A 23633-nucleotide genomic window follows, 5' to 3' on the forward strand; every position below is an offset into this window, starting at 1 on the left:
TAGTAAACACAGCAGTTAATACTTACTGAGTGTTTCCTGTGTGGCAGGGGCCATCCAGAGTAATTTACATATATTAACTCATTTAATTGCTGTCCAGAGTATTTTGTATGTATTAACTCATTTAATTCTCATGCTGACCTTACAGCCTAGGTAGTAGTAGTATTCTTATAGTATTATTAGCCCCACTTTACCAATGAGAAGACTGAGTTGTAGGGACAATCAATAACCTACTCAATGTTAATCACTTGTGGACCACATTTGAGGTGTGCTGTAAACCAGCTGTCTAGGAAAAAAATTAAAGTTCTGATTTGTGGCATTTGCCAATTTCTGTGGTGTCAATTCTCCCATAGTGGCTGATTTCAACATGAGAATATGTCATCACTGACTGCGGTTGGATAAAGACGCTAACAATCAATTCTTGTGAGCTGGGGTGAGCCAGCTCCAGCACACCACTGCTTGTGTAGACATGGAGATGTACCACGCAGATCCCCCTTCAAACAATTGTTGCACAGCTGCAGGGAATGTGATCAGAAGAGTCTCTACCGGTCAGCTGCTTTAGGGTCTATCCTATAGCAGAGAGCAGTCTTGCCTAGGGAAATTTCCTTCCTGGGGCAACCCTAATCCAGCAACGGAGCAAGGTGAGGGAATCAAGGCCTCGCCATTTTGGTCCATCGTGAGACAATTCTTACAGGCAATACTAGCTCCAGCACGCTTGCCACCTTGATTAAGGCTTCATCAAGCTTCTTTGACTTCTTCCTCTCCCCTTTCTTGCTTCCTTTCCCTTTCATAGATGTTGATCTCTAATAAACATCTTGCACCTCAAACTCCATCTGAGCCTCTGTTTCTAGAGAACCCAATCTGTAACATCAACTCAATCAACATACATAGTAAGTGGTAGAGAAGGGACTTGAACCCAGGTCATGTGGATCCTGATTCCATATTCTTAATTACTACCAGAGGCAGATTTACCCAGAAGGTTTTGAAGATTAAGCTTCAAGGCTCCTACCTTGCACAAACTCTTTCCAACTGAGTAGCCTTCCCATAGAAGCTGTTCTGACCATAGAAGATTAGGGACTGTGGTAGGCAGAATCACGCCCTCCATCCAAAGATGTGCATGTGTTGATTCCCAAAACCCATGACTGTGTTACCTTACATGGCACAAGAGACTTTACAGATGTGATTAGGTTAAGGATCTTGACATTGGAGGATTATGCTGGTTTATCTTGGTAGTCCCGATGCAATCATGAGGGTCCTTAAAAGTCATAGAAAGAAATGTGACAATGGAAGCAAAGTCAGAAAGATTTAAAGATATTTAACACCATATTGCTGACTTTAAAGATGGAAGAAGGAGGCCACCAGTCAAGGATTGTGAACAGCTTCTAGAAGCTGGAAAGGCAAGGAAGCAGGTTCTCCTCTAGTGCCTCCAAAAGGAACAGAGACCTGCTGACACGTTGATTTTAGTCCAGTAAAACCCATTTCAGACTTCTGAACTCCAAGACTGCAAGACAATATATGTGTTGTTTTAAGCCACTGTGTTTGTGGTCATTTGTTTCAGCGACATTAGGAAACTGATAAAGGAACCCAAAGGTATCTGTTTTGTATTGTCTCTATCTCTTTAGTCCAAATGGGCAGTACTTCTATTGATAAAATTATCTTAAAACTTTTGAGGATTTCCTATAAATTTTACTGGAGTTCTTTCCATTAGACAAAAAACATACCTATATTTCTTCCCAAGAAGTGCCCTTCTCTCACTTGGGCTGAGACTCAGGGTGGTGGTACAACAGTCTTAAAAGTCTTTTTATTTTGTTAGAGATAGGGTCTTGCTCTGTTGCCAGATTGGATTGCAGTGGCATGATCACGACTCACTATAGCCTTGAACTCCCGGGCTCAAGTGATCCTCCTGCCTCAGCCTCCTGAGTAGCCGGGACTACAGGCACATGCCACCATGCCTAGCTCATTTTTGTATTTTTTTGTAGAGACAGGGTTTCACCATGTTGCCCAGGCTGGTGTCGAACTCCTGGCCTCAAGTGATCCCCCTACCTTGGCCTCCCAAAGTGCCGGGATTACGGGTGTGAGCCACCATGCCCAGCCAGCCCTAAGATTCTTGGAAGCATTTCTTTTTCCTGGTTGAAATATAAGGTACACCCATAAGATTCTTAGAGACCGTCTACAAAACCACAATATAACCACCAATATTAGGAAACTAACATTGACTAATACTAATACCTCGAGTTCACATACCTTCTTCAAATTTTCTTGATGGTACCATTTAAATGTGTTGTGGATCTAGGATCCTATCCAGGACTATTTGTGTGTTTAGTTGTCATATCTCTTTAGTGTTCTTCAATCTGGTACTGTTCCTCAATCTTTGCTTACTCTCTGCTATCTCGACACATTTGAAGATAACAGGCCAGTTATTTTTTGGAATGTCTCAATTTGAGTCTGTCCGATGTTTCCTCATGAGTAGATGCAACTTTGGCAGGAACACAACAGGAATAATTCTTTGTTCTTCTCAGTGCATCATGTCAGGAGGCATAGTATGTTGATTTGTCCCATTGCTGGTGGTGTTAATTTTCAGTACTTGGTATAAATTATGTATGCCTGGTTCCTCCAGCATAAAGTTAATGAAAAAGTATTTTCTACTTATTAATTGGTAGGTTATTACTACTTATTGGCATTCTCTGGTAATATAGAGCTTTCTCTTCTGTCCCAGTTATTAACTTATTCATTTATCTCAATATGTATGAGTTTATACATATTATTGAACAAATTATAATTAACTATTCATTTGACGCTCAAATTATTCTGCAGTTGTCCTGGCCAACACAAGTTGACTAACCCCTTCAATATGGCTCTTGTATCCTTTTGATATGTCCCCTTTACTCCTCTCATTCTACACTTTGTTATTTATAAGCTATTGCAGGTAATCTTGTACTTTCTTTCCCAGCCCCAGTCCCAGAATCAGGTATTTCTCCAAGGAGTGCTGGTTCCTTTTAAGGGAAAAGAGTATTCAGAAACCAAGATTTGGGTGCTGGTGTGCTTACTGTGACTGGGATGCTGCTGCCCTCAGGTTCTTTCAGCAGATAGAGCTAGGAAATTGTATATAATAATTTTGTTAAATTTATTCCTTAAGTATAGTCTTCTTTATAAAATTGAAGTATAATTCACATAGTATAAAATTCACCTTTAGTGTACAATTAGTTGATTTTTAGTATTAATATATTCACAAGGTTGCAAAACCATCACAAATATCTGATTCTAGAGTATTTTCTTTACCTCAAAAAGAAACTCTGTACCTCTTGGGAGGCTGAGGCAGGAGAATCACCCGAACCTGGGAAAAGGAGGTTGCAGTGAGCTGAGATCACACCTCTGTACTCCAGCCTGGGTGACAGAGTGAGATTCTGTCTCAAAAAAAAAACAAAAAGAAAAAAAAAAGAAAAAAAGAAACCCTGTACCATTAGCAGTCACTCCCTCATGGCAACCACTGATCTACTTCCCATGTATGTGGATTTTTTTTATTCTTGGCATTTCATATAAATGGCTTTGTGTGGTTTTTTAATACTATTGTAAATGAAATTTTTTCTTAATTTATACTGTATGGAAGTACAATTGATTTTTGTATATTGAGCTTAAATCTTGTAACCTTTTAAATTCATTTAATGTCTCTATAGTGTGTTTTGTGGATTCCCTATGATTTTACATATAGACAATCATAACATCAGAAAATAGATTACTTCTTCCATTCCAATCTGGATGCTTTTTATTTATTTATTTAGCCAAAATGACTTGGCTAGAATCTCCAGTATAATGTTGAATCGAAGTGGTAAGAGAAGGCATTCTGGTCTTATTTCAGACCTTAGGGGAAAAGCTTTCAATCTTCTGCCATTAAGTATGATGTTAGCTGAAGGTTTTTCGTTAATACCCTAATTAGGTTGAGGAGGTTCCCTTCTGTTCTTAGTTTGTTGAATGCTTTTAATCTGTAGAATGCATTTTCTACCTTTGCTGAGGTGATCATGTGGTTTTCACCCCTTATTTTCTTAACATGGTGTGTTATATTGATTGATTCTTGTATGTTGAACCAACCTTGCATTCCTGGGATAAATCTCACTTGCCATGATGCTGGATTTGGTTTGTTAATATTTTGTTGAGGATTTTCGTATCTATATTAACAAGAGATGTTGGTCTATGGTTTTCTTTTTATCTGATATCTTTGTCTGTTTTGGTATCATAATTTTGGTCTCATAGAATGAGTGGGAAAGTGTTCCTTCCTTTTCTATATTTTTATGTGTGAGTTTGTATAGGATTGGAGTAAGTTTTTCTTTAAACATTTGGAAAAATACACCATGAAAGTCATTTAAGCCTGGGCTTTTTTTTTTTTTCTTTTTCCCCTGTGGGAAATTTTTTGATTGCTGAGTCAATATCTTTAGAAATTCTTTTAGAGCAAGTCTCCTGGCAATGAATTCTCTTAATTTTCTTTCATCTAAGAATGCAGCTATTTTACTTTTATCCTGAAGTATATTTTCACTGAATGTAGAATTCTGAGTTGACCTTTTCTTTTTCTTTTCCCCTTCCTTCCTTCTTTCCTTCCCTCCCTCCTTCCTTCTCTCCCTCCTTCCTTCTCTCTGTCTCTCTCTTTCTTTCTTTTCTTTCTACAAGGTCTCACTCTGTTGCCCAGGCTAGAGTGCAGTAGTGGTGCAATCATGGCCCACTGTAGCCTTGATCTCCTGTGCTCTGGCAAAGCTTCCTGAGTAGCTAGACCCACAGGCACATGCCACCACACACAGATAATTTTCTTTTTTTGTAGACACAGGGTCTTACTATGTTGTCCAGACTGGTCTTGGACTCCTGGGCCCAAGCAATCCTCCCGCCTTGGCCTCCTAAAATGTTGAGATTACAGGCATGAGCCACCATATCTGGCCATGCTCATTTTCTAAAAATCTTTTTCTCATATTCGGATTAGATAATTTCTATGGGTCTATTTTCAAGTTCACCCAAGTCTTCTCTTTCCTATGTTATCTGTATTCTGCCATTAAGTCCATCAGTGAGTTTTTTATTTTGGCTATTATACTTTCAGCTCTAACATTTCCATTTGATTTCTTTTTATGTCTTCTATTTGTTTGTTGATACTTTCCATTCAAGAGTGTTCACCTTTACTTCTTGGAGCATTTTATAATGCCTAGCTTAAAGTCTTTAACAATTTCAACACTTATGTTCTCTCTTCATTGGCATCTGGTGGCTGTTTTTTCTCATGCAGATTGAGATTTTCTTGGTTCTTTGTATGCTGAGTAATTTTGGATTGAATACTAAACATTCTGAATATTACACATGTCTAGATCTTGTTTAAATCTTATGGAGAATATTCATACTTTCATTTTAGCATGCAAGTGACCCAGCTGGATACAGGCCACAAACTGTGACCTGTCTTTGTGGCTGTGGTTAAAATGTCAGTTCAGTTTTCAAAGCCTTTCAATGCTATTCAGACCTCTTTCCATTGTGCATACTCAGTGGGCAGTCTTGGATCTGGATAGTGGTTTATCCCTTTATCCCATACCTCAGTACTCAAGTCTACGGTATGCTATTTAGTATCAGATCCATGCGTGCACAGCTCAGAGGTGAACCCAGGAATTACGGCATTGCTCTCCCGGGCTTGTCTCCATGATGTTTGAAACTTTACAGTCCCCTGAGGCTCCCCTTTTATGTCCTCTCACTAAAAACCCGAGGTTTCACTTACCCCATTCTCCTATGTACTTCTCATGACTGCATGTATCCAGGGCCAAGTAACAGGAAGACAGAGTCCTCAAATGCCTGCTCTGTGTATTCTGTCCAGGTTTTACAATTGCCAGGGTAGAATGTATCTGTTTCATCTTCCCCACAATCAGAACCTCCTAACTATAATATTTTGTTTTACTTCTGGATCAGTAGAGGAATTTTTGAAGTCACTTTAATAGCAGTGTTCCAAGTTTAACTAAAACAAACTAAAATTTAATGCAATTATGCTACAAGTGTAAATAATTACATGATGACATTAGAATAGGTATTTTCCGAGCACTGTTAAGTTTGTGAGGGCTCAACTTACATCCCTGTTTGAAACAACTTGCTAAATAGGAAGCTTTTTTAAACTTGTATTATTAGACCATCCCTATTTCTGAATGTCAAAATAGTGAAAAATGTATATTAGCTTTGAGGAAATGTTAGTATAATAAGGCTTTTGGGTATTAAAATGGAAAAAATCAAGATTTTCAAATAATTATCAGAGAAAGAGAAGGGCTTCTCTGGAAATAATAACCATCCTCAGCTTCAGCTTGTGCCACTCTCCTCTGCTCGCTCCACTCCAGCCATGCTGGCCTTTTGTCTTTTCATTTCTTGCTCTTGGCAAGCTCTTTTCTGATTCATGTGGAATTTCTGACAGACTAAATCCTACTCATCCTTTGAGTCATTTCCTCAGGGACATTTTATTTGTCTGCAGACTAGGTTCAAGTCTTCATATTATTCAAAACACACCCTGTATTTTCCCTTGGTAGCATATATGACAATTATAATTTTTTATTTGGGCCAGGCACAGTGGCTCACGCCTGTAAACCCAGCACTTTGGGAAGCTGAGGCAGGAGGATCGCTTGAAGCCAGGAGTTCGAGACCAGCCTGGGCAACAGTGAGAGCCTGTCTCCACAGAAAAGTTAAAAATAATCTGGTTGTGGAGATGTGTGAATGCAGTCCCAGCTAGGAGGCTGAGGTGGGAGGACTGCTTGAGCCCAGGAGGTTGAGGCTACAGTGAGCCAGAATTGCACAACTGCACTCTAATCTGGGTGATAGAGTGAGAGTTTGTCTCAGAATAATAATGATAATAATAATAACTATAATTATTACTTCTTATTTGTATAATTAATGGCTATCTGCTATACTAGATCATATACTTCATATAAGTGAGATGGTTCCTAGCTGAGTGCCTGGCAATTGCAGGTACTTGTTTAAAAGTATAGAACAGGTTAGGCATGGAGGCTTATGCCTGTAATCCCAACACATTGGGAGGCCCAGGAGTTCAAGACCAGCCTGGGTAACAGAGAGAGACAAAAATACAAATATTAGCCAGGAGAGGTGGTGCATGCCTGTGGTGTGGGCTCCTTGGGAGGCTGAGGAGAGAGGATCTTTTGGGCTTGGGGAAGTTGGGAGATCAAGGCTACAGTGAGTCATGATTGTGCCACTGCACTCCAGCCTGGGCAAGATAGCAAGACTCTGTCTCAAGAAAATAATTGTGTGTTTGTTTGTTTGTTTTTTAGATGGAGCCTTGGAGTGCAGTAGTGTGATCTCAGCTCACTGCAACCTTGGCCTGCCAGGTTCAAGCAATTCTCCTGCCTCAGCCTCCCAAGTAGCTGGGACTACAGGTGCCCGCCACCACACCTGGATAATTTTTAAAAATTTTTTAATAGAGACAGGGTTTCACCGTGTTGCCCAGGCTGGTTTTGAACTCCTGAGCTCAGGCAATCCACCCACCTCAGCCTCCCAAAGTGTTAGGATTACAGGCGTGAGCCACTGCGCCCAGCCAAGAAAATAAAAATAAAAATAAGAGAATAGACAAATAAAGTAGAAAGAGCATTCAAAACAATCCTGTTAATCTCTTTATCAAGTGTCCCTAGTGCCAGTCCTCTTCCAAATCTTTTGAATTGCCTGTCCTCACAATAAGCCTATGAAGTATGTATTGTCCTGCATTTTACAGTTGAGAAAACCAACTTATGGAAATGAAGTGACTCAGCTGCAAGATGGTAAACCCAGGGTCCCCAGCTCTCAGTTGAGTGCTCTTTCCATTGCATCATTACTTCACGTTGCTCATTATCAGTTCCTGGGTTAGCCTCCCTTTTACGTGGAATATTTTACTCCCTGGAACATTTCCAGGGACTCACATCACCTCAGTTTTTCCTTTATATTATGAAAGGATGAAACCAATAGATCAATGTTTCTCAGTGTGGCCCACAGCCTATTTGCATCAGAATTATTCAGGTAAATGTGGATGTTCTTATGAAAAATTCAGATTCCAAGGTCCACCCAGATTCATTGAATTGGACTGTAAGAGGGTGGAGGACAGGCAAAGTCCAGGAAATCTGCATTTTTAACAGGCTCTTGAGGTGATTCTTACACACATCCGAGTTGAGAACACTTCATTAGGTGATCTTCAAAGTTCCTTTCCGCTTTGACAGTCTTTGCTTCTAAGACATTAAGTTTGGGAGGCATGTCTTTGCATCTCTATCATCTTTTACAGAGCCTAGAACTCAATATATTTTTAGTGAACAAATACATTTGTATTCGAAAGACCCAGATTCAAGTTCCTGCTTAGGTAGGTACCAGTTGTGATTCCCTGGGAAAATTACTTAATGTTCTAGAAATATCATTTTTAAGATAGAAATAATAACAATCTCTATCCTGGCTGCCAACAGCTGATGTGGAAGATAAATTAAATCATGTTTGTGAAAGCTGTTATGGTGGTTCCAAGTTGAAGAACCACTACAGGCATGAAGTGGGCACCAGCAGGGGTTACTAAGTCCTTCAGACTCACAGGTGGCTCACATCCAGTGGAGTGAATGGGGAGCTTATTAAAACACAAAAGAAAACCGATTCCACTTTTGAAAATCACATATCCATTCAAAGTAGGTAGGGTCTTTCCATGGAAATAACATGATTTTTTTGAGAGACTCCGAGGCATTGCCACAGTGACCCCTAGTGGAACTTATAAGCCAACTCAAACCCACCACCCTAGTCCTGCATTTGCTGTTGGCTTAGCAGAGAGATCGATTTATTAATTCCATATATCTGTTCTTCACATAGGCTAGGACATTTTTGTGAAGCTTCTCTTTGTCCTCAGAGCCTAGCATTCATCCATCCATTCAACTATTACTGAGCATCCTGGGTGCCAGCTGCTGTGCTTGGCCCCAGAGGGATACAGCAGTGGAGTCAGTTGGGATCCTCACCCTCAGAGCCAGGTGGGGACAAGTTAAGAGTGGAGACAGAGAAGCAAACAGCCAATAACAAGAGTGACACATGCTCCAAAAGAGGAAGTGCATGGAACTATGGAAGCCACTTTCTTTGGCAAAATCTCAGTGATCTGTTTTGAGAATATGCATAGCACATTGAGGGATGAATGGCAAAAACGAGGCATGAAGTGTAAACAGGAGCCAGATGGCGAAGGGCCCACTCCTACTCTATAAATAAATTTAGATTTTATTCTAAGGTCAATGGGAAACACCTGAATAGTTTTAAGCACAGGAATTATTCGATTTTTGTTTTTTAGGATCATGCTGGCTTCAGTAGGTAGAGCTGATGGAAGGAGGTAAGACAGGAAGGAACTGCATAGTCTAGGTAAGAAGTGAATATTAGGTTGGGAGGGGCATACAGGGAGTTTAAAATATATTGATGAAATGGCATTTCTTTCCCTGGGTGGTAGGTACAAAAGCACGCTATTCTTTACGCCTTACATTTATACTGCATAAATTATGTAGTATGTGTGAAATAGTTCATTTAAAATCATACAGAACTCACAGGGGGAAAAAACTATATATTTTTGATATGTACATATGTCACATAAAATTTGGAAGGGAAGGATGGCCTCCCACTTTGTGATGAGGGTAGCCTCTGAGGAGGTATGGCAAATTGTAAAAATAGCCATGATCCTTATTCCTCTCTGTATCCACACCCTTTACTATATGACTTTGTATCTCCTGCTTGAACCTGGGAAGTTCTTATTATTTTCTTTTGCCAATAAATTGCAACAGAAAGAACAGTGCATCAATTCTGAGCCTAGATGTCCAGAGGCCTTGCATGCTTTGGCTGTCTCTTTTGGGGCTCTGCCCAGGCACCCAGCAAATATCCTGGGCTAGCCTGCTGGAATGTGAGAGATCATGTGCAGCAGTACTTAGCCAACCCAGCCGCGGCCATCGGAAATAAACCAGCACCCAGTCAACTTGGCAGCTGACCACCAACAGATAAGTGGACTCCCTTAAGACCAGAAGAAATACCCAGCTGACCTCGGTCAAAACTGCTAACCCACACAACAGTGAGATATATAAATAGCTGCTGTTTTAAGCCACTAAGTGTTGGGATAATTTGTTTTGCAGCAAAAGTTGACTGATACAGAAATTGGTGTCTGAAAGTGAGATGTTAGGCCTTTAACAAAACCCTAAAATTTGTGACATTGGCTTTGAAATTGGGAGTGGTTGGAAACTGGGAAAATGGCAAGCAAACATAGTGAGTCTGGGGAAATGATGGGAAATTATTACTAGAGGCTGGAAAAACAGTAATCTGTGTTTCATAGCGGCACTTTATAAAGACCTCTGCAAGAATTAAAGTGATGTCTAGTCGACCTCTAGACAAAAAATACTTCTTGGAAACTTAAGAGTGAGATCCCATAGAAGCCCAATTCAGAAATACCAGTAATAAAATCTAGAGAGATGTTACAAAACAATTGTGTCATTTGGAGTATGGAATAGACTATTATCAGATACATAGAAAGCCCACTAAGTTTTAAATGAGTTGTATGTGTGAAGTACCACCAGCCTGGATTAAAGGGGACTGAAATTATTCAAACTACCAATTATTCAGTTACCAACATGGGCCATATCTTCAAAAGTAGCCACGGAAGGTGACAGACAAGGAATATGTTCCAGAGGGTATAGTCAAGAGCCACAGAGATCAGTGGAGCAAGAACCCCCCTCCCAGGGAGTAGACTCTAGACCTGAGCAAGAAATACACCCTCTCCTGGGAGAGAGAGACTTGTAAACCTTTGCCAAGCTAGAGTTCAGAATTGCTATGTTTAAGGGTGACTATGTGTCTCTCATTCTTCCCTTTTTAATTTTGCTTTGTTTTTGTTTTTTGAGACAGAGTGTTGCTCTGTTGCCCAGGCTGGAGTGCAGTGGTGCGATCTCAGCCCACTGCAACCTCCCACTCCTGGGCTCAAGTGGTTCTCCTGCCTCAGCCACCCGAGTAGCTGGGACTACAGGTGTGTTGCCCCACGCCTGGCTAATTTTTGTATTTTTAGTAGGTTGGTCTTGAACTCCTGGCCTCAAGTGATCTGCCTGCTTCAGCCTCCCAAAGTGCTGGGATTACAGGCGTGAGCCGCCATGCCCAGCGTTCTTCCCTTTTTTAAATGGAAGTTTATATTGAGGATATCCTGCCTCTGTCTCAATGTACAGTAGGTATGTGGGAGGCAAATAACTTATCTTTAATTCATCGGTGTCAGGATCAGGAAGAACAACATCCATAATGTCGCATACAAACCTGATGTGGACCACAAGATCCTAGTCTTCAAGCCTGATGACATAATTGCAAGAGATGTTTGGGGGTCTTGGAATGGTGGTAAGCATATTTTTCCTGTAGGAGGAATGTGAATAATTACGGTCAGAGAGTAAACTGCGGTAGATTACAAAATTGGCCACAATCTTTCCATCCTCCCTGAATTCATACTCTTTGAGTTGTGACTTTGCAGCATACCCCATCAAGAGGTGGAGGGAGACTATTTCTCCTCCCTTTACACCTGACTGACCTCATGACATTTTTGGCCAATGGAATGCAGCAGAGAGAAGGTACAAATTATCTAAGTCCCAACATGCATCACACATCTCAGCTCTTTCTTTTGAAGTCCTGTCCCACTACTCATATGAAATGACCTGAGCTAGCCTGCTGGAGGACAAGAGATCACGTAGAATAGAGATGAGCCATCCCAGCGGAAGTTATTCCACATTATCCAGCAACCAGCCAATTTAGCATCTGACCTCAGACCCCCGAATAAACTCAGCCAAGACCAGGTGAACAACTCACCTGGGCTTAGCACAAATTGTTGATGCAGAATTGTGAGCTATATAAATACTTGCTATTTTAAACCACTAAGTCTTTGGGGATAGTTTGTTATTTGGCAAAAGCTAACCAATTAAAATAGATTGAACCAATATAAGAGTCAAAGCACGAAATTGGATAGAGAAGTACTAAAAAGGAAAGGGAAATATGTGGGACAAATGAGAAAGTGCTGACCTTTGTGGTTCTAGGTGGTGGGTACATAGGTGTTTGTTGTATCCTTCCCTCTAATTTTCTTTATTTGAAGTTTTTATAATTAAAAAAACTAGATTAAATTATAATTTTAAAGTAAAAAGAATACATGTTGGAGTTCCAAAATGCTAAGGCTCCATCTCCTGTCCACACCCTCATTAGTTGATCATACTCATTTCCACATTTTTTTTTTTTTTTTTTTTGAGACAGAGTCTTGCTCTGTTACCCAGTCGGGAGTGCAGTGGTGCAATCTCGGCTCACTGCAAGCTCCACCTCCTGGGTTCACGCCATTCTCCTGCCTCAGCCTCTCGAGTAGCTGGGACTACAGGTGCCTGCCACCACGCCGGGCTAATTTTTTGTATTTTTTAGTAGAGACAGGGTTTTACCATGTTAGCCAGGATGGTCTTGATCTCCTGACCTCGTGATCCACCCACCTCAGCCTCCCAAAGTGGTGGGATTACAGGTGTGAGCCACTGCACCCAGCCATTTCCACAGCTTTAAATACTTTGGTATGTTGATAACTTCCAAATTTATATCTCTAGCTCAGACCTCTCTTCTGAGCTCCAGACTCATATTTCCAGTTGCCTACTTGATATTTACACTTGGATGTCTCTCAGGTGTCTCAAACATGACTTGTCTAAAATTGATCATTTAATCTTTCCCTTTGTTGTAGCCAGTCCCCAAGATAGCCATCCCTGCCTCTGGGTACTCACACCTTTGTCCCTTTCACACTGGAGCAGGATTGCAGGATTGATATATGTTACCATAAAATTATACAGAAATGACAGTTTGTGACTTCCAAGGCTAGGTCATAAAAGACACTGTGGCCTGTACCTTTCTCTTTGAAGAAACTCACTCTGGAGGATGTCAGCTGCCCTGTCACGGAGACACTCAAGCAACCCTACGGAGAGGCCCATGTGGTAAGGAACCGAGGCCTCTTGCCAACAGCCATGTGAGTGGGCCATCTGCCCACTTTGGCTTTCCTTATTTAGCTCAGGTTAGCCGAAGCCTGGCTGGAAGCCATTCAGCAAGTCACAAGCATGACTGCTTCCCAGGTTTCACTCAGATAGCCCCTCTGCCTGGAGTTGAATTTACATATATGCCATGTGCCCCTCCCCACGCCTTTGCTTATCACAGCCTACATGCCTTTAAAAACCCAGTTCAAATTCCACTTTCTTTTTTTTTCCCTTTTTTTTTTTTTGCCGAGGACTCCTGATATTGCTTGGCTTGGTGCTAGGTGCTGGGTGCTGGGGGTACTGCACCGAGTCCGTTGATTCTAGCCCTCAGGGGGCCCACAATCCACGGAGGGAGTCCAATCACTTCAGTCTGGTGTGGGAAGTGCTGCAACAGAGGGGCAAATGGAGAGGGAAAGGCGGGGCCCTGCCAGCTTGGTTAGGGCCACAGGCAGGAAAGGCTTTTTGGAACGGGTGGTGCTCGAGTCGAGAGTAAAAGGAAGACCAGTCTCTGGCAAAGCGAAGAGAAGTCCAGCAGTGTTGCTGGCTGAGGCCCCTCTGTCCCATCTGTTGTGCTGCCTCTCATGTCAGGTAGAAGTCACACCTTTCTCTCCTCTGGACTGATACCAGCATTCCATGGGTATTAATTTCTGGACCTGGGTTTTTGAAAACAAACTGCCCATAAGTGATCAGGAAGGGGAGGGGGACCCAAAACTGGTTATATTATGAACAGCAGCTGAATTATGCATATTTAGACTGGGAGGTAGGGGACTGAGTGAAAAGGAAATGGACTGTTTTTATAACACAGAGTTTCTAAGTGCAAAATGTAGAAGCTACAGAAGGCAGAGGTCAGCTGAACACAAGAAAGAGCTCTCTACTGGCCTGTATTTAAAAGAGAGTGAACTTGTTTTGGCCCGTTGTCCCTGGAGAGGTTTAAACATGTATCCCCATTGGAGGTCACATCATAGAAAATGGTGACAGTTAGGTAAGACAACCTTTAAACTCCTTTCCAGTGGAAATTCTGTCACCCCACCATCATCCCTCAATGACTCCCGTCAGCTGCTGACTGAAGTCCAAGCTCCACGGGGCAGCACACGGAGCACTCCACCTCTCCACTCACATCCGTACTCACACCTACTCTCAAACTCCAAGAACAACACCAAGCCACTTGTGCTCTGCACACGTATGCCATGCTCAGTGTTTAAAATATCCTCCCCTCTCCCTTTGCCTAGTGTTTATTCTCCAACACTCAGCACTGGCACTGTAGTGGATGTTTGTCACTTTTTGTTTGCACTATTATTTCCAATTTGGCAAATTAATTCCCCAACTATGTCTCAATGGAAAGGTAACTAGTGCCCTGCCTCTTACTAGCACTCAGGAGGAAGCTGAGGGAATCAGATCCTTCTTTTATCAACCTCCAGTTGCAGCTAGGAGGCAGGCAATGACAAAAATCCAGTCAATTGGGCCTTCTCTCAAGTTACTTTGAATCCAAAGTCATAAGAAATAGATAAAGGTGATTTATCTGATGGTGTGGGGGCAGTGGCATGGTGTCCTTGACAGGCTGTTTAGACAGTAACATGGTTGTATCTTTTTTCCTACTTTTTAGCCTTCTGGAGTGCCCTTGTTTCTTGTTTCCAGGTTAATAAATATGTATTAAATGAATGAATGAAGCAGAGGGATAAAGGTCAAAGACAATCTAAAGCAAATTATTTGCAAGGTTGGACCACTTAATGATCAGAAATGGAGTTAAAAAGAGGGAAATAAAAATAAACAGGAGAATGGTCACAGCACTAACAGAAATGAAGGGAAGTGTTGGTTTAGGGAAGATAGAGAGGAAGGATAGCAAATACCAAATTTTTATTATAATCCCCCCTCAAAAACATTTCCATTTATATACATACCAACTCTTCTCCTTTGGTGAGAACAAAAACAAAACCCTATTATTTTAGGTTGTGTTAGCTGCTTGGTCTCTTTATGTGGGTCTCAAGTCAATGGCCTTGCCCTTTACTTCAGAGACTGTTAAATTTAAAGAACTCATCAAATAGCACATACCCAGTGGCAGGAGAAATCGAAGATGATTTGGAGGTTTCAAACCAGGGAGTTATATGGCCTCTCAGGAAAAGCAGCAAGAAAATGTGGAGCTTGAGATTTCAGCAGGTATGTTGTGAGCAGAGATGACCCGACAGCAGTAACATGTCTCTAAAACAGGTGGTATCACCACTGCATATTTCTCATGCAACTCTGCACATATGCAGAATCAAGGATTTAGTGTTTTTCTTCTGCAAGAAGAAACATGAGATAGATTCATTCATTTGACAAACATTTATTGGGTACCTGCTGATGGCCATATACTGTTCCAGGCAGTGGTAAAGTAGTGAAAAAGCTATGCTCATGAAGACAGATAATACTACTACTTAAATTGATTTGTTCACTTGTTTATGTGCTATAAAGAACAATAAACTAGGGAAAGCAGTTAAGGACGGGGTCAGCATGGTTCTCAGAATATTCCATTTAGAAGCTGATAAAAGGACCTCGTAGAACATTCCTTTCAGTCATCTTCCCTTTCAGCCTGATCTGGGAAAGGCAGGCAACAAAGACCAGGCCCACAGATTCATAAGAACCTTTGGAAACTCAGTCCTCCGCCGTTATTGAAGCATAGATCTACGGTTATTACTGTGAGAGATTTCCAAACTTTGAACTTTTCTCTTATTATAGTAGCTGGCACTAACATGGGCAAACAAATTAGATCAGCTGAAGGAGAGAAAAAGAAAAGAAAAACAAGAATTTTAATGTTAAGTTTTCACATCTGGGACTTCCGATAAACCAATCAAGAAATATTTCCTGAGTACTAAGCCAGAATATTCATTTAGATGCAAAGTAAATTCTAGGGTATGTGATGTGTGTATTTCAAGAATATTTCCTGTTTAAATAGTAAGCTTTATGAACTACACAGTATCTCAAATAAAAATTACACAGAAAGTCATGCCTATGAAGAGACCTGTTTATTACTGATAACACTTCATTTGGCTAAAACCACAAGAAATCCACACACAAATACATAAAGTGCAAATTCTCACAGGCAGTACTTACAACACACCCTGGTGTTTTTGTAGGGAAAAATAAGATGTTGACAGAAACTGTTAAAACAAGGGCACATTTTTGAACTACTGCTACACACTTTAGTCAGAAAAATAATTCATTCTTAACTGCATATATTTTATCTGGCACATTCAATGAGGCATACAAAGAGTTTATTCTAGCCTAGAACAACAAGGCCTCACCATACATAGAAGCAGACTCTTGCTTGAGTGGCTCTTGTAAAATACACGATGAATCATAACAATGGACAAAAACATACCAAATAGGATCAAATTAGTTGTGACTCACTTGGAAGGTAGTGCTACTAGGCTCAAAATGACACTTAAGACTAGTGATATTAAGTCTACATAGACATCATTTCTTTACCTTCCTGGCTAACACCTTGCTTTGAGTGTAGAATACCAGGCATTATATATAATTTCCACAGAGAGATATGCTTTGCCTTCTCCAAAGAAACTGTATTTAAGGGGATGTCTGCTTAATAAACATTACATTATAAAGTTCAGTAATGGGACTTCATTCAAAAAACTGAATTAGAAAATTCATTTTTTGATTGTTCTTTAAACTATTTGCTACTTTAAAAAATCCCTTAATTCCTAACTATCAGCAATTAAACACTCTATAACAGGTACCGAACTAGGTGGTGTGGATATGAAAAATAATAAACCACTATTCCTACTCTCGGGGCTGAGCATCAGGTGGTCCTTCTTAGTCAAGGAATGCCAATAGTAACAAAACTGTTTCAGGTCAGTTTAGTTTGGCGTTAATTCTTCTGAAGGTCAGATTCTAAGGGCAGGAAATAGTCTAGATATGTTCTATGTTTATATATCTTTTTTTTTTTTGAGATTGAGTTTCACTCTTGTTGCCCAGGCTGGAGAGCAATGGCACCATCTCGGCTCACCACAACCTCGACCTCCTGGGTTCAAGCGATTCTCCTGCCTCAGCCTCCTGAGTGGCTGGGATTAGAGGCACGTGCCACTACACCCAGCTAATTTTGTATTTTTACTGGAGATGGGGTTTCTCCATGTTGGTCAGGCTGGAATGAAACTCCCGATCTCAGATGATCCGCCTGCCCCAGCCTCCCAAAGTGCTGGGATTACAGGCATGAGCCACCGAGCCCAGCCTATGTTTATATATCTTGCACTATAGCCGGTGTGTGTACCTCAAGGATATGCAGCCATTGGGGGTGAGGGCATTGGGGGAGAAAACTGAGCAGCCACGTGATGAACATGGTGCTCCTTTGTGGCAGCATAAGTTTCAGTAAAGATTAAATATATCATTTTTATATTAAAAGTTTTATTATAGAGAATGCAAAATTCACTTACATTTTAAAGATAGAACACACTTCATGTCAGTGGTAGGCTGCTTCTCATTTTGCTCTGAGAACCCCTTCCCCCTCCATCATGCCCCTCTGCTTTAGGGTTACCCTGGTGGAAAAATTTGAGCAGCAAACTCTAGGTATGTCACTTTGTCCCTATTTGGTCACTCTACACATTCTTACAGGTTCTCTTTTGTAAGTACATAGTCTTGAGTAAACAGAGGAAAGATGGCCTAATGAATGTATAGTATGGTGAATACTTGAAGGTAACCAATAGTCAACACTAATTTTGTTTCCAACTAGAATTAAAGTCATGCTGTGCAAGGAGTCAGACAATGAGCAATTCGTATCTTACTATTTATACTTCTGTGGCTTAGGGTAAGATGCTCTGAGGGACAAATGTGAATAAGATTTCCTCAGATCTTGTGCTTTGGCTCTCGAAGTACAAGGAAACCTGAAATAGAATGTTAGGTCGATTGCCCATACATTTTGGTTAGTACAACTCTTTCCTCCTCAATTTCTAGAGCAATCTCAGATGACAAGTGAATTGTAAAAGGCCATAATAAATTAACAGATAGCAGTATCAAGACAGACCAAAACAGGTTATGAAATAGATTAAAAATTACTTCCCACAATAAGTATTAAATATAATGACAACATTAACAAAATAACCAAAAGTCCATAGACAAATGTAGTTTATGACTAAGTTTAAAGCATTCTAAATGAATACAGTTGAGATTTCTTATCAGTGAGGTAACAGGGCAACAGTCCTTTACAGTAACAAAATGTGCAAGGGTGCCTAGGAAAAGAGGGAGGTAGCGAGAAAAAGGCAAAAAATTAAATGTATCCAAGTGGAGTTTGGATTTTTCAAGCATCACAAATATCAATGGAAAATGTGAAAAAAAAATACACTGATAGCAGCAGTTCATAAAACAATTTATCCATTAAACTCCAGCTAATAACCCTGTTGCATCAATTCCAGAAGCAACTTGCTTAAGAAATGGGAGGTCTATTTCCTACAGAAAGACATTCCAAGTATCCAATCTCTCAGAACCTCTCCATCTTCCAAAGTTTCTACATCCAAATAACATACATATTCAAAGCAAAAAACTCAAATAACCTAAGCCACTATACATTCTTCAAGATGAACAAAAGTTTGTTCAAGTCTCCCTTAATTTGCCAGGTAAAATTAAAAATAACAGTGAAGCAGGTAAATTATTCATTGCACTTATGCATCAGTTACTCAAAACACACAAAAATTGTTTCGTGAGCTATATTCTTCTAGATACGGAGTGAAACCCAAATGTTATTTTTAGTGTCCTTTATGACATTTTTGTTCTAACCTGAGTTTTTTAAAAAATGTGCTGGAAAGAAGGACCCTTAAAAACTCATCTGTAAATCTCTTAATTTTTAAAATTTGCATTCCCTTAAAAATAAAAAAAAGATTTTGAATAGAAGATATTATGAAGATTCCTCCTCAAGAAGGTCCTACATCTTAAACTTTCCATGCTGTCTTTAAAAATAAGATCCTCATTCCCTCTGGTTCTGTCTTCACTAGAGATGGAAAACATTATGGCATAGTATTTCTTACTTCGAACCCTTCAGTAAAAGACTCAATAAAAATTTATTAGCAAACTTAGCAAACTATCTCAACAGCTTTCTCCTCTCTAGAGTCAAACAATCTTTATTCCTTGAAATTTTTCTCAGAAGTCTTATTTTCTAATCTACATCTTCTTCCTTTTTATTTCTGCTCTATCTCTTCCTGAGTTCTCACATGATTCTGATACAACATCCTAGCAGGAACTGAATCCGTAAAAGGGATACTTTTTCTCACCTCCTAAACCTTGGCCTCATTTTAGTGATCACAATAAAGGAAAATGGTAGGTGCATATTCATCATAACAACAAATAAACACAAGTAAACAGGTGGGACACAGTTTACTCCCTACTGTTATGGTGTTACATTTGCCCTTCACAAGAAGCATTTCCTGTGTCTCTTTATATTGTTTGCTTATTTCTACTGTTTATTTTCAATGTATGCTTTGATCTTGACCTACTACTTCTCTCCTTTTCTACAAAGCTCTAGAAAATTCCAGTTTTGACTTCCATGCTTAATGAGAATGCAATCATTTTCACAATATTGCTCAAAAAGAAAAAGACGAACAATGTAGTGCCTGAGGCTGAGCCCTCCTAGCGAGCACTTCTGTCTGTCTTGGAAAGCTTGGGCTATCACTGAATTTATCCTGTTAGGTAAATGTGCACCTACAACGTCAAGTTCATGTTAAGTATCATGCTCAGACAGACTCATGACAGGCTAGAATAAAATAATTCCCTCAATCGATACACTTGAGGAGCATTTGTAAAATTTTGTTAACTTGAGATAAGAACACTTCAATAACTTTTCACCTTAAGATGACTTAAATGTTGCATTATATTAAAGCACTCAAATAAAACTGTTTTCTTCATAATAGAATGGCAGTCATGACATGACTTTAGTAACTATGAATGAGTCATTGATTCATTTTAGCTTCATTTTTGTTTATCAGTCACTGAAACACAGAACTAAACCAAATATACATGTTTTTCATATATACAACATTATACCACTTTGCAGAATATACGCCATTCCCTAAATTGCAATCTACATTCTTAAAAGCATATCAAACAAAAGATGTTTTATACATTTTAAAAATAAAACAAAAATTCTACACATTTCTTCTCCAGTGCAAAGCCTTTGAGAACAAACTCATTGAGAAAAATGGTGCTCTACATTTAGTTAGCTGTCTATTATCTACAGTCATACAGTCATACAAGATCCAATGATAAGAAAGTAAGGAAGGAACAAATTAACAATAGTGGCAATACAATAATTGGACAATTAGGTTTGGATTATATATGCTCAACCAAATGTTAGCTGATAGCTGCAACAAACTAAACCATGATTTAAGGAACGTTCTAATCAGTTCAAACTTTATATTATTATTTTATATGAAATAAGTTCTCTAATTCCAGTGCTATCTCCTACAAGCAATTTGTTTAGGTCTTGTTATTGTTATCTCCTAAGTATACTCCATGTGTATTCTGAGAACTGTAGGACAAGATACATTTTAAGAAGATTAAACAGCATTTCTTTTTCTCTCTTTTTAATTTTTTATTTATTTTTTTTTTGGGATAAGGTCTGTGTCACCCAGGCTTCAGTGCAGCAGTGCCATCATAGCTTTCTGTAACTTAAACTCCTGGCCTCAAGCAATCCTCCCACCTCAGTCTCCCAAAGCGCTGGTATTACAGGTGCGAGCCACCATGCCCAGCTTAAACAGCATTTCTCTATTAAACCTTTTCAGAAGACTGCATGATCAGCCAAAAGCGCCTTTTGTGTTTTTTTTTTTTTTGAGATGGAGTCTCCCTCCGTTGCCCAGGTTGGAGTGCAGTGGCATGATTTTGGCTCACTGCAATCTCAGCCTCCCAGGTTCAATCAATTCTCCTGCCTCAGCCTCCCAAGTAGCTGGGACTACAGGCACCCACCACCGCCCCTGGCTAATTTTTGTATTTTTAGTAGTGACGGGTTTCACCATATTGGCCAGGCTGGTCTCAAATTCCTGACCTTGTGATCCACCTGCCTTAGCCTCCCAAAGTACTGGGATTACAGGTGTGAGCCACCACACCCAGCCCAAAAGTGACTTTTCGAAAAAAAAAATTTTCTACACTAAAAAAAGATAAAGAATAGTCATGCAATCAGAAATTCTACAGAAGTCAGCAAGATGTTAGAATAAACTGGACCTCTGTTTTAAAACATGTAGTTTTTGTTTTTTTTTTTGAGATGGAGTCTCGCTCTGTCGCCCACTGGAGTGCAGTGGCCGGATCTCAGCTCACTGCAAGCTCTGCCTCCCCGGTTTACGCCATTCTCCTGCCTCAGCCTCCCGAGTAGCTGGGACTACAGGCGCCCGCCACCTCGCCCGGCTAGTTTTTTTGTATTTTTTAGTAGAGACGGGGTTTCACCGTGTTCGCCAGGATGGTCTTGATCTCCTGACCTCGTGATCCACCCGTCTCGGCCTCCCAAAGTGCTAGGATTACAGGCTTGAGCCACCGCGCCCGGCCTAAAACATGTAGTTTTAGTATTTCATAATACTTAAAATTGGATGTTTTATTTCTTAGTAAAATTAACATTACTTCATAAAATAAAAGAATAAACCTACTTACAAACATGTAATGCAAAAATTAGACTGTCAAATAAATTCAGAGCTCCTTTCTCAGTTCAGATTTTTTTCTGTAATAAAAGGTTTGATAAATGACACAATTCTAATATGAAGATCCTTAACTACATTAAGCCTGCTTTTATTAAGATCTTTATGTACATTCCTAAGATTTTAAAATCAGCAAACTCATTTGATATAGAGGAAGTACCTACAGATTTTGGAAGATTTTCCTTAGCTATCCGAAAATTGACTGATTAAATTATGGTAAATGCAGGAACACTTGTTTTTTCCGTTCATACCAGACCCTGAGAAGGCACTGAGAAATTTGACAAGAACAAAGCCAATAGGAGTGTTGCCACTATTGTTTTATGTTCAGTAAACATCAGAATTTTAAATATATACAGAAAATTTACACTGCACCAATGACACCTGAAACAGACATGCCAAAACCACACATTGTAACATCTGTTCTAAACTACAGAAATGCTAAATATCCTATTTCAAATACTCTAATTTGTAAATTAATACCTGTGATGTCACAATGACACTTTTTCATAACAATCAAGGAGAGTACCATGTTCTTGCCAATTTTATGGATTAATTTCCTTAACTAATCCTATAATTATATAACATTTACCTTTTTTTTTTTCTTTTACCATGCTATCCACAATTACAAGACACAGAACTAGGCTTAACCACACTATAATAAGAAAACTCACTTCTGAATTGTGATGTTTCTGTTAAAGGAAGAACAATACGTTACTATAATACTTTTGGTGTAATAACTTTTGTTTGAATTATGAAAAAATTTGAATCATTTCCTTCTAGACTATTTCATTTCAAACTTATACTTTGTTTAGTCTAGCCAGTTGACCAAAAAGAAAGAAAATAAAGGAAAAAGATACTCGGCTAGATGAGCTAGAGAGAGAATGCTAACACGAGGTTCAATGTATGGAGTTCTTGGTTGCTCTGTTCCATATGCCCACACAGTGTCATGACATATTGGTGTACCCCTAAACAGAACGCCAGATCAGTCCATTCTTACTAGGCTGAAGAAAATTCTCAATTAGAGCATCAATGAGTTTCTTCAGTTCTTCCTCCAGTAAAGCAGTGTCACTGAGGAAAAGATGAAGAGTTTTGAAATTATTTATTTTCATAGGCTTAAAATGTATTTAAATTAGTTTTATTTTTTAAGAGGTCCTAATGGAGACATTAAACAATTGGTAAGCAAAAGAGAAATTCACTTGGTTAAAACAAAACGAACCAAAAAAAAAATTACACACAAAGAAAACACTGCTATCACAAACTGAAGCTGAACTGCATTAATAGGAGTTCCTTGGCAGATGATAAACAGAGGAGTGATGATATATCTAAAGAATTCTCCTACGTCAGGAGAATGAGGTTCAAATGGCTTTGAACACGAATAACAGGTGTTAGAAGAAAATGGCTTCCTGAAATACTTTGAAAAATATTCAGTACAAATGTTATGGAATGATATAACATATCTTTCAGGTAGCAGAAGGAGGTGTGACTAAAAGAATATGATGTTTAAAAAAATAAATATGCACTTAAAAGAAGGCCCTTGAAAGTCATCACTGAGGTGTTGCCATTGCCCAGAACATTTCAAGGCAAGCCTCTTTTAGATTGCCTTTACAGTCATTTTAAAAGCTACACAACAAATCAGTTCTTATTACTTTAATAATCTTCCTTCATTTTCAACCAGATGTAGCATTACCCAATTTGGTTTACTTTAGATTCTGCTTTGAATGATTTCAGGAGCTCTTTATCCCCCCAAAGGAAATGAAATCTATCCTCAAATGCAAATATTTGGGGAAATACATGATAGTATAGCTTGGTTGGACTCTGAAAGCAATTCTAAAAAGCCTCCTTCCCAAATCTATGTTGGGCAATTACAATATTATAGGAGACAGTACTTTTAATACATTTAAGTAGCCTTTGAATATGTTTATGAAATTAACTTAGTCACAATTCATCCTCTTAAAAGGAAATGAACTAAGCAGATTATGTCAAGTCATATTAGACACAG

General features: G+C 39.5%; 1 protein-coding gene across 1 annotated transcript in view; it reads right to left on the minus strand.

Annotated features, from left to right (window-relative positions):
* Positions 1-18072: 18072 nt before the first annotated feature.
* The window catches only part of PGM2L1 (phosphoglucomutase 2 like 1), a 57769-nt gene continuing 52208 nt past the window's right edge, over positions 18073-23633 (minus strand). Inside the window, exon 14 of the mRNA XM_008020138.3 lies at positions 18073-22702. Coding sequence (XP_008018329.1) covers positions 22600-22702 — 103 coding nt within the window. The 3' untranslated portion in view covers positions 18073-22599. The remainder of the gene's footprint in view (positions 22703-23633) is intronic.

The sequence above is a fragment of the Chlorocebus sabaeus genome, chromosome 1, assembly GCF_047675955.1.
Source record: "Chlorocebus sabaeus isolate Y175 chromosome 1, mChlSab1.0.hap1, whole genome shotgun sequence".
Lineage (NCBI taxonomy): Eukaryota > Metazoa > Chordata > Mammalia > Primates > Cercopithecidae > Chlorocebus > Chlorocebus sabaeus.